The sequence below is a fragment of the Monodelphis domestica genome, chromosome 2 (genome assembly GCF_027887165.1).
Source record: "Monodelphis domestica isolate mMonDom1 chromosome 2, mMonDom1.pri, whole genome shotgun sequence".
NCBI classification, from domain to species: domain Eukaryota; kingdom Metazoa; phylum Chordata; class Mammalia; order Didelphimorphia; family Didelphidae; genus Monodelphis; species Monodelphis domestica.
The window spans coordinates 460272392-460284036 of record NC_077228.1 but is presented as its reverse complement, the minus strand read 5'-3'; the positions used below and the strand labels follow the sequence as shown (position 1 = coordinate 460284036).

General features: G+C 39.4%; 1 protein-coding gene across 2 annotated transcripts in view; it reads left to right on the top strand.

Annotated features, from left to right (window-relative positions):
• Positions 1-7221: 7221 nt before the first annotated feature.
• Positions 7222-11645, top strand: part of ALG14 (ALG14 UDP-N-acetylglucosaminyltransferase subunit) — a 108537-nt gene continuing 104113 nt past the window's right edge. For both annotated transcript variants that reach the window (XR_008916739.1, XM_001381783.4), the window contains exons 1-2: positions 7222-7357; positions 11108-11259. Coding sequence is in view for 1 of the 2 variants with exons in the window: in XM_001381783.4 (XP_001381820.1) it covers positions 7222-7357; positions 11108-11259 (288 nt within the window). In the remaining variant the exon portion in view is untranslated. The remainder of the gene's footprint in view (positions 7358-11107; positions 11260-11645) is intronic.

Genomic DNA, 11645 nt, shown 5'->3' with positions numbered 1-11645 from the left:
TTTGCCAACAACACAAAGAAGGTGACCACAGCAACTACTATGGCATCTTCCTGCTCCTCAGAGCAAAGGAAAATAGAAAGAAAATAATGTCTTTGAGAGTAGCATTTTCTAAGTTCCTGAGGCTAATTTCCATGTTAGAGACGTGATTAGGTTCTCCTGTCCATTTCCCAACATTTAGTAGTCGTTAGTCTCTAAATGAAGTCATGTGGTAAACATTCGTGGCTCCGATGCCACTAAAAGGTGAAGGCAAAACTTGAAACACAACTCATTTTGGTGAGATTTACTGAGGGAAATGAGTTATTGAAGAGATTAATTACCACACTAGATGGATCTCAGCTGGATGGAGTACTTAGAGTCTGAATGCTGCTCTCAACACCCTCAGGTATTTCCTGATGAAGGACACACATCCCTCAAGGACTATAAGATTTCTTTTATTCTTGTGCCAGCTTTCTCCATGCCATTACAAGATCTTCAGGGTGACATAACTTCTTTACCAGCAACATGGTTCGAGGCAGAATTGCTCCTGTTTGTATAGTGGAAGAGTTTTTGCCTTTGATGTGAGCCCTTATCAGTGAAGCAAGCCCTTTGCTTTTCAACTCTTCTTGGAGATTTAGAAGTACTAATGTTCCAGATGGCACATGCCTTTGTGCCTTAAAAAGCTTATGAAAAACCTTTTCTGGGTGTTAATTGGCAAGAGCACATAAGCTAGCTTTTGGACAGTCCTTTTGTACTTGTGATTAGTCTCTGATACTCAACAGCCTTAGGTGTAAGCAGCTGTTCACAAAATTCACAAATCTTGAAAACATCAAGGAATTTTAGTAGCCATTTTGTCCAATTTGTGCCTGAAAGAGTGTATGTACACACACACACACACGCACACACACACACACACACACACACACATAATACAAGTAGCCATCTAACCTTTTTTGGAAGATGTCATGAGGGAAACTACTCCTAAAGGCATCCTCCTCCAATTCTGGATACATTTCGTTATTAGAAAGTTTTTCTTGACACCAGAATAAAATTTGTCTCTTTCCAACTTCCCTGTATTGCTCCCAGTTTTGTTCTCTGGAGCTAAAAAGAACAAGTCTAATCCCTCTTCCAGGTTATAGCTCTTCCAATTCTTGATAACAACTACTATGCCCTCCTTTCCCTACTCAAGTCTTCTCTTTGAGACCAAATAGCTGTTCCTTCAACTGATTCTCATGTGGCATGAACATAAGGCTCTTAACTAACCTTATTCCTCTCTTTTAGATTAACTCCAAATTATTAACATCTTTCAAAAAATATAATGCCCAGAAGTGAACATGATACTTCAGATCTGGTCCCATGAGGACAGAATCCAGTGGAGCTATCATTTCTTTGTTCCATTATGTTATGCCTCTCAGTGCAGCCCAAGATTACCTCAGCTTTCTTGGCTGCCAGATCACACTGATATTTCATATTGTGCTTGGAGTCCACTAGAACACATAGATCTTTTTCAAATAAACTGCTACTTCACCATGTCTTCTCTGTCTTTTCCTTGTGAAGCTGATTTTTTTGAACCCAGATTTAAGACTATATTTATCTGTTTTAAACTTCATTTCATTAAGTTCTGTCAGTTGCCATAGGCTGAGTTCGAACACTGAATAGGTTTTTATTAAGTACTTACTGCGTGCCAGGCACTGAGGTCTTTTTGGATCCTGATTCATCCCCCAACATGTTAGTAATTTCTTCAAGCTTTGTGTCATTTTGAAAATTGGATAGACATTCTATTTTGGACTGAAACATTAAATGGTATAGGGCCAAGTCCAAATCCCTGCAACACTCCACTGGACTTCCTGCCAGACCGATATGGATACATTAAAAACTACCCTTTGAACCTGTTCATTTCACCAGTACTATATTGTTCTGGTGGTAACTGTTTTGTAAAGTCTGGGAGTATGTAAAGATTAAATTAGTTTCTCTACTAAAAGTATTATATTTTATGAGGTTTATTAAAGATTATTAGAAATCAAGGATAAAGAAATACAAAATAAGAAGAGCACGTGCCTAGGGCACATTAGCCCATTCACAACCTACTCACTACATCTTGCCTGCCAGGTAGAGAGATGGGTGTGCTTAGAAGTGGAAGAAGAGAGAGCCCATTAAATACTAAATTGTGTTCTTGCACTCAGGTGAGGACTCAGGTGTGATTATAGGGAATTCTGGGAAGTACCAAGGACTTCTGGGGATTGAAGTCCAGGGTTCAAATTTCCATTTTTACAAGTACAAGACCTCCTTAATTCCATCTTAGTCAGTTGCCTATTTTCCCACAATTCTAACTTGCCATCTTTTGTCATTTTAATCAATTTGCATGGACTAAGTTCTTCATTATTTTAATTTGCATACCTTTCACATTAGGGTTAAGTCTTCATGTGGTTATTTGTAATTTGCAATTCTTTTGAAAAGTGTTCATATCCTTTAACCAACAATTTATGGGGGAATGGTGTTCTATGGATGTTGGTATTATATATTTGTGACAATTATCTCTTTATTTTGGATATTAAACTTTTATGGATATGTAATGGCATTTCCCCCTCCTATTGCTATTTCTATTCTAACTATATCTTGGCGACTTAATTTATACAAGCCTTTTAATTGTATGTACTCTATAAATTACTTATTTTATCTTTTTTTTATTTCTTCCATCATTTCATTAAAAATTCTGCCTCAAGTTAGAGTAGTAAAAGGTCACTGATCTTTTTTATTTTTCAAGCAGTATGACATTTTGTATTCAGGTTAAATATCTATTTTTATCTTATTATAGTATTTTGTTGTTCATTTCAGTCATGTCTGATTCTTCATGATACCATCTGGGATTTTCTTGGGAAAATACTGGCATGGTTTGCCATTTCCTTCTCCAGTGAATTTTACTGATAAGGAAATTAAAGCAAAAAAGAGTTAAGTGACTTGCCTGGGTTCACACAGATAGTACTGTAAATGTAGAGTAGTTTGGGGGATGTATTAGATGTTTTAATTATGGGTCAGTATCAGAAGAATAACTTTGAGAAGGCCATCTGTGGGTTTATAGGCCCAGTCCAGGCAAAGCCAGTTTTAAGGTAACAAACATAATCCAGATTATATCAAGATTAACTTAACTTTTCCATAGAACAGTACCTAAGGCTGGATTTGAATTCAGGTTTTCCTGGCTCCAAACCTAGCATTCTATCCACTGTTCTACCCAGCTGTTTATGGTGAAGATTTTAAACTAAACCTAATTTCTACCAAAGTGTTTTCTAGTTTTCCAGCAATTTTTTCTCAAAATTGCCCCTTAGTAATTTATGTTCTATAGTTTACCTAACACTGGATGAGTGGTTTTGATTTTTTTCTTTTTGTTGATTGCCTATCTTATATGTTTTTCACATGTAATTTGATAAATTGCCTGTACGCATTAGCCTTCTTGTAAACAAGTACCCTACTTTGACTACTAACTCAACCTTTTCCTTCTCATTCAAAATGTTTTTTTTTTCCAGAATTTTTTATCTTCAGCATTTTATTTTTAAGGTTATCCTCTACTGAAACATTTGAGTTGTATAAACAATTTCCAAGAGACAAAGTGAGACTAGGAACAAAATGATTCAAAAGCTAGATAGGGCAATCTGCCACAGTTTTCATAGAATCTCTCTTCACTCTGTGTTGGTGAAATCCTCTAAACTAATATAATGGTCTGGAAGCATAGTGCATTAGAAAGAACATTGAATTTGAAATCAGAGGACCTGGGTACAAATCCCAACTCTACCACTATACAACCTTGGGCAAATCATTTAATCCCTCTGGGCTTCAGTTCTCTAGTTTTTAAATTAGAGTTAGGCTAAATAATCTCTAAGGACTGTTTTAATTCTAAATCTATGATTCTGTGAAATTCAACAATAAATGTCTAAGCAACCAAAACTGTGTGAGTCTTTGGGGATTTAAAGACAAAAATGAAATCATCAACTTTTCAGTGTGACCCGTAACATTCTCTCCCTCTTATTTGTCCACATTAATTTTGTAATAATTATCTTGTGGAAATGAAAACTAAAGCAAGTTCTGGACTTTCTGCCACTGAGTTGGAACAAACAGCAGTTGGAGTGTTAGAGAGAAGATATTAACAAGACTGACAGTGGTGGGGAAGAGGCAACTGGAAGTGGCAGTTGGTCTTGTGACCAGTACTTCCTTACTGGCCCTGGAACTGGAAGGAGGCTCTCTCCCAGAAGCGTCTCTATTCCTGAAATTCCCAACTGTGATCATGTTCATCGGACAAAAGGACTTAAGGGAAGCAGTTTGGACTGTAAGGCCAGTCTTTAGGGCGTCAGCCTGAAGAGGCAGGCCCAACCAGCTCTGAAAGTCAGAACTTTTATTCATCTTGCTGTCTAATGCTAAGACTTTGCACTTAAGAAAACTAGCAGAGATTAGCTTAGACAGGAATAACAGAAACCATTCACCAGCCTGTGAGGCCTGGCCTCAGCTCAAAATCTGAGAGAGACTCAAGCCTCATCTAGGGAAATCTTTCTTCTCTCTTCCATACCTCCCCAATCCAAACTTGTTATTAAGATTTATCTTTATTTGAATATCACAGTCAGATAAGAGGACTAACATTTCAGGGGACATAGAGGGAGCTGAACCTCAGGATAGCCATAAAGGGTCCTTACTGGATCCCTGTTGGGAGGCCTTTGTCCGGGGAGGCTTGTCCCTCAGGAGGGTTCCATGCTTACCTGCTCTGGGGTATCTTGCAACATCAATCTATAAAGAAGACATCTCCTCAGGCTATCATAAGTGGCCCATTTCTCAGGAATCCCATTTTTCAAAAATAGCCTCTTGGTTTTTACCTCACCGGCAGCCATATTCCCTCTCTCCCTTCAACTCCTCTATTCCCTGCTATAAAACCTTCCGGATCCCCTGTTCATCAATCCCACCCATTTTTCTAGAAATATTACAATCTAATTCTACAAAGAAGTTAGTCTTGTGGTATTTTGATTGATAATGCAGAAAATATATAAATTCATTTGAGGAATATAATTTTTATATTTTCTATTTATTCTATTTTATTCTAATAATCCCACCAAATCTTGAAGTTTGTCCACCAGTTATTTTGTTGTTTGTTTTTAGTTGTGTATGACTCTACGTAACTTTTTTGGAGATTTTCTTAGCAAAGATATACTGGAGTGGTTTGCCATTTCCTTTTCCAGCTTATTATACAGATGAGGAAACTGAGGTAAACAGGATTAAGTGAGTTACCCAGGGTCACACAACTGTGTCTCAGGACAGATTTGAGCTTAGGTTTTCCTGACTCCAAGTCTGGCACTCTATCCATTGTGCCACTTAGCTTCCCATTTAGTTCCTCTCTTATTTTGATAGTTAATTTGGGTTTCCTTGATACTGCAAAAAGGTTTTCCTTTATACAAATCATTTTTTATCTTTATTACAAGTAAATAAGAATGTAGTTTTTTTCACTGATAATCTTATAGCCTGAGACTGCTGAAATCGTTTCTTGAATCCATTCATTGTTTTTGGTTGAGATGGCTAAAAGGTTCTGTCGAATTGAATTGATTTGTACACTGTATATTGGTACCTGTTCCCACACAGCTCCTCTTTCTGACAAGGGTTTTATAACTTTGTTTTTGCCATTTTAATAAATGTACAAATGCGACTTCAGAATTGTTTTAGTTAGCATTTTCTTTCAGCTGTTGTTGCTGTGCATTTTTTACATATAAACTGTCCAGCTTTTGAAAAAAACTTAAAAATTTTTAGTTCCAAATTTTCTCCTTCTTCTACCTATTGGCATGGCAAGAAATACATGCATAAGACACATATAAAATTCATGTAAAACATTTCCATCTTAACCATTTTGCAAATAAAAAAAAGAAAAAGAAAGGAAAAATATGCTTCAATCTGCACTCAGAATCCATTAGTTCTTTCTCTGGAGGCAGATAGCATCTTCAATCATAAGTTCTTCAGAACAGTGTTGAGTCATTGTATTGCTCAGAATACCCAAGTCTTTCACAGTCATCATTTCATTACTGCTATTATTGAATAATTTGTTCTCCTGTTTCTGCTCACTTTATTTTGCATCCGCTCACATAAGTCTTATCAGATTCTTCTGAAATCATCTCCATCATTCCTTACAGAACACTAGTATTCCATCACAATCTTATACTACAACTTGTTCAACCATTCCCCAATTGATAGGCATCCCCAGTTTCTAATTCTTTGCTAGAAAAGAGCTGCCATAAATACATTTGTACAAATAAGTCCTTTTCCCTTCTTTGATCTCTTTGGAATGCAAAGTAGTGGTATTGCTGGATCAAAGAGTATGCAGTTTTATGGCGCTTTGGGCCTAGTTCCAAATTGTTCTTCAGAATGACTGGATCACTTCACAGTGGGGTATTAGTATTTTATATTTTCCACATCTCCAGTTTCCTTTTTTTTTCCCTTATCCTCTCTGAGAGATGACAAGTGGTAATGCATTTCTTTAATCATCAGTGATTTGGGGCATTTTTTTCATATGACAATTGATAGCTTTCATTACTTCTTCTAAAACTGCCATGGACTATTTTTGGAGCATTAGTCAATTGGGAACCCCCACCTTCTTTGACCACCTGCACAGACAGGTCAGTTCCGAAGTCAGGCCGAGGATCGAATAAAGGGGGATGCAATAATTCCTGCCCGAGTCTTAATTACCTCGGCCTGGAAGCCGGCGTGTATCAGCAGCAGCTGGGCGTTATTTCTGTGGGGGCGGGACCAATCTAGGAAAGGAAAGGAAAGGAAAGATATCCGGATCCCAAAGTCCACAGATCGAGGACGTGGCATTAAGGGTATAGGGGCAGGGCGCGGCGCCCAGCCGGGGCAGGGGGTTGGAGAAGGGGGATTAACGTTTGGCTCTAAAAGGAGGAACAAGTCCCAGGAGGCGGAGACAGCACAGGTAGCGTGGTCCACACTTGGGCGTTTCCTGCAACCAGAAGTCCCGCCCCTAGGCCCACAGCTGTGCGGTATATGAAACGATAACTACCGCCTCCCGTCGTTCCCCGCCCCCTTTAGACCTGAGCGCCACCTCTCGAGCGAATCGGCTGTTCCCGCGGCCAAGAACGCGACGGAAAGTGACGGACAGGGCTGAGACGTTTCGAGCCGACTCGGCTCCCGTAGTTTTCGAACTTCTACCGCGGACTCCCTCTATGATTTGCTTCCTGGCCGCGGCGCTCATGGACCCTCTCGGCTAGTATGAATTTCTTCTTCTGCCTAATCGCTGTGGGGGGTGTTGCCGTCTTCGTAGTGCTGCGGCTGTGGCTGGTAGTCGGCTTCCGAAGAAAGGGGCTAAAGACAGTGTCCGTCAGGGTGCTGGTGGTGGCCGGGTCCGGTGAGTAGACAGAGGTCGTAGCCTCGCCGGTCACATGACAACCCTTCTTCTGGCTTCCCTTCGGACTACAAGCCCCAGAATACAGTGCTTCCTTGTAGTTTCTCCCCTTTTGCTTGAAGCGTTGCATGCTGGTCTATGTGGTTTTTTGAGCTACTAGTCCGGAATGAATTCACTCTTTCCAGGAAACTTTGAATTCAGAATTGTTAATGATCTGAGTGAATAAGATAACCCTTATGTTCTATCTTAGAATCGATATTAGGTATTGGTTCCAAGACAGAAGAGCGGTAAGGACTAGGCTGTAGGGGTTAAATGACTTGCTTAGGGTCACCCAGCAATATTTGAACTCAGGACCTTCTGTCTCCAGGCCTGGCTCTGAATCCACTCAGCCACCTAGCTGTCCCTCAAAGTGCATCGATTTTAAACATAGAAAATTGAAAACCATGTACCCACAGATGTTAAGTAAATTGACCAGGGTCACAGAGCTAGGATTCAAACTTTCCCGCCTTCTGCCCACTGTACCCTCCAACTACCTGTGCTGAAACTTTCTGATTCCTCCTAATTGAATACAGGAAAAGCCCCAAACATAGAACTGGGATTTAAGAGGTCTCACATAGATTCCTCCATGTGAGTTTCCACCCTCTTACCTGTGACTTGGGGTCATAGGACTGCATTTTTCAAGCTGGGAGGGACCTGGACCAATACTTTCCTCATAGAAATGAGGAAACTGAGGCCCAGTTAGGTTATGCCCGCCCTAGGAAGTAACAGAACCAGGCTTCAAATGCAAGTCTTCTGACTACAGATTCAGAAACTGGCCACTAGCTCTTCATATATATATATATATATACATATATGTGTGTGTATGTGTGTGTACAAATATACGCAAAAATACAAATGTATAAATATATGTGTATGTCCCTAAATTTTTGAAATCCATGAATGTAAAAAAATTTTTTATATATGTGTGTATGTATATATATTTATATCTAAGTAAATGTGTGTGCTAGTGTGGTTTGAGATAGAAAGGCAGAGAGAGTCCTGGTCCAGGAATTTGATGGAGAATTTCATAATACCACAGGTTACTGACATTCAGGTCCCCCCCTGCCCTTCTGTGTTTCCACACTTACATATGTATAAGACAGGTGATGGAACACATTTCTTTTCCTCTTGGTAGAGAGATTAGGAGACTACAAATAAGGAATATTGTATATATTATCAAATACTGTCTCCACTCAGGACCAGTCCAGGCCTTCATCATCTCATGCTGCTTGTTGCTTCCCTGCCTCAAGTCATTCTCCTCTCCAATCCTTCATCCATTTAGCTATCTTCTTGATTCCACCTCAAGTCCAACTTTTTCCTGGCACTGCCCTGTTCATTCTACTCCAGTCACCATTTGTTAAAATAAATCTGTAATAATGAGAGACTGAGACACAAAGTTGGACCTTATTTATTTATTGGCAAGGCTAGCCATTACCAATAATAAAGGTCACTCAGTAATTAAAGACCTTTGGCGTAGTCAGAATAGCTTTTTTATACTTTTTATACATTTAGTGACTACAGAAGTTCCAGAAATGTCCTCCAAACTAAGATTGTGATTGGTTCTTAATTATGCTAACTGACCACCTGACCATGAGTTTTCATCATTTTAACCAGAAAACCCAAATTAGGCCAACATCCTCTTGTAATGATCAATCCCACAGAACCCTCCCAGACCAGGAACTTTTCCAGAGCTTGTGGTGTTGTAAAGGGAGGTATCCAATTAGCCTTCTTTCTAGAACATTCTCCAGAAGGTCTCTTATCCACCTGCAGAATCCAGCCTTAGGAAAAAAAAAATCTTGTGATCGGGTGGAATCAATTTTTATTCATCTTTCTTATCTTACTGAATTGGCCTTTTGTTTTGCTCACTTATTGAAGGTTGGCATTAAATCTGTGCTATAATACTCTAAGTCTCCAAGACATAAAGCTTGGTTACAATGATAAAGCTTGATTTAATTGGTTACTATTATGACCTAACAAAATTTTAAACTATAAATCAATAATCAGCAATGTGGAATCAATTTCACACTCAATTGCCTCCAGGATCATTAAATCCTCTGGTTTTTCCTAACCTGGCCCTTTCCTGCCTTTCCTGTCTCCTTACCCTTTGCTCTTCCAGTAACACTGGCCTCTTTGCTGTTCCTTGAACAAGATGCTCCAGCTCCTGGGCATTTTCACTGACTGTCCCCTTTGCCTGGAATTCTCCCTTGCCTCATCTGTACTTTCTGGCTTCCTTCAGGACTCAACTAAAGTCTCACCTTCTGTAAGAATCCTTTCCCTGTCCTCCTCCACTTTAGTGCCTTTTCTCTGAGATTACCCCCACTTATCCTCTAAAAAGCTTGTTTGTACCCAGGCTTACATGTAGCCTCCTTTGTTAGGCTTTGTTAGGCTACACCCCTTGAGAGCAGGGATGGTTTTTTGCCTTTCAATCCACAGCATTTAACAAAGTGATCAGGATAGAGTAGGTACTTAATAAATGCTTATTGTTTCAATTTTACAAGTATGTATACATAATTGTATATATGTATGTAGCCATTCATTATTTGTTTTTCCTTGAGAATGTATGTTGGGGAAAGGTACTGGGAAGTTTTTTACACCCATTAAAAAAAAGACAAACATTTTCAGAAAAAAAAATAGAATAACAAAACTTTTCTACTCTTACATGAAATGTCCAGTGTTGGTAGATTATTAGGTGGAGTATTATGTAGGTAGATGGTTATCCAGAAAAACTGAGAAGCAAGGGAACTAGGTCGCTCAGTGGATAGAGAGCCAGCCCTGGAGATGGGAGGTCCTGGGTTTAAATTTGACTTCATTCACTCCTAGCTGTGTTATTGCTCTTCTGCCTTGGAATAGTACTTAGTATCAATTCTAAGATGAAATGTAAGGGTTTTTAAAAGAAAAAAAAACAACTGAGAAGCAACTAATAACTTAGGTAAACATAGACATTTGACTCTGTGAGACTGGAGTCTGCAAAATAAAGGAAAATTTACATCTAAGTCCTGATTAGTGCAAGTAACAAATCCTCTGAAGTGGTCACATGTATTTGAATTTGCACTATTTGAAGTTACCATTTTGTAAAATATGGACATTGGTTCTAGTTCAGTAGAAATATACTGGGAAAATTTGAATAAGGCAACCTCTTCATAAACTTCATTATTTATTTCTATTCATTGAGAGACCTTGCTGTGTGTAATACCTTTAAAGTTTTCTTTAGGCCTTTGTGGTGGTAGAGTTTTCAAGGATTAGCCTAGCTCTCAAGATAATGACAAGTGAGCATGGCTTTTTTATGTGGCAATAGAATTTGTGACTGCTGAACCCTGAAGATGTAAATTGTTAATTAAACCCTTTGAAACTCAGCCAAAAAACAAGGATCTCCACCAAGATTTTGTGTATAGGAAGAAAGGAAACAGGCATTTATTAAGCAACTACCATATGTGAGGCACTGTGCTAAACATTTTACAAATATGATATCATTTAAGCCTCCCAACAATACTTCCTGGCCAGTAGGGATGGCTGACCCACTGGCAGAATGAGCATAGCCTGTGCTAGGCTGAGAGGGGCAGAAGGATGCAAAGAGAAAAAAAAAAAAAAAACAGCTTCTTCCCTCCTGGACAGATAGACCTGCTGCTTGTCACCTGTTGATTCACAGTGTATGAGTAAATGTTATAAGTTATAGAAGTATGTGTTAATCGCTCTAATCTACACTATTATTTTCAGGTGGGCACACTACAGAAATTCTGAGGCTGCTGGGAAGTTTGTCCAAAGACTATAATCCAAGGCATTATGTCTTTGCTGACACCGATAAGATGAGTGCTGTTAAAATTCGTTTGTTTGAAGAGAAGAGAGCTGAGAGAGATTCTGAATCCTTGGTAAGTCAACCATGTTTCCCCTCTCTCCCTCTCTCCCTCTCTCCCTCTCTCCCTCTCTCCCTCTCTCCCTCTCTCCCTCTCTCCCTCTCTCCCTCTCTTCCTCTCTCCCTCTCTCCCTCTCTCCCTCTCTCCCTCTCTCCCTCTCTCCCTCTCTCCCTCTCTCCCTCTCTCCCTCTCTCCCTCTCTCCCTCTCTCCCCCTCTCCCCCTCTCCCCCCCTTCTATATACTTATATATCTGTATATAAGTTCTCACATTTCTGCTCTCTTTGCTTTGCATGAATTCATGTAGGTCCTTCCAAGTTATTCTGAAAACATCCTTCATGCCTTGTCAATTTCCTTTTCTAAGATAGGTTTAAGTATCCTATTTCCTCTTTATGTTGATCCAG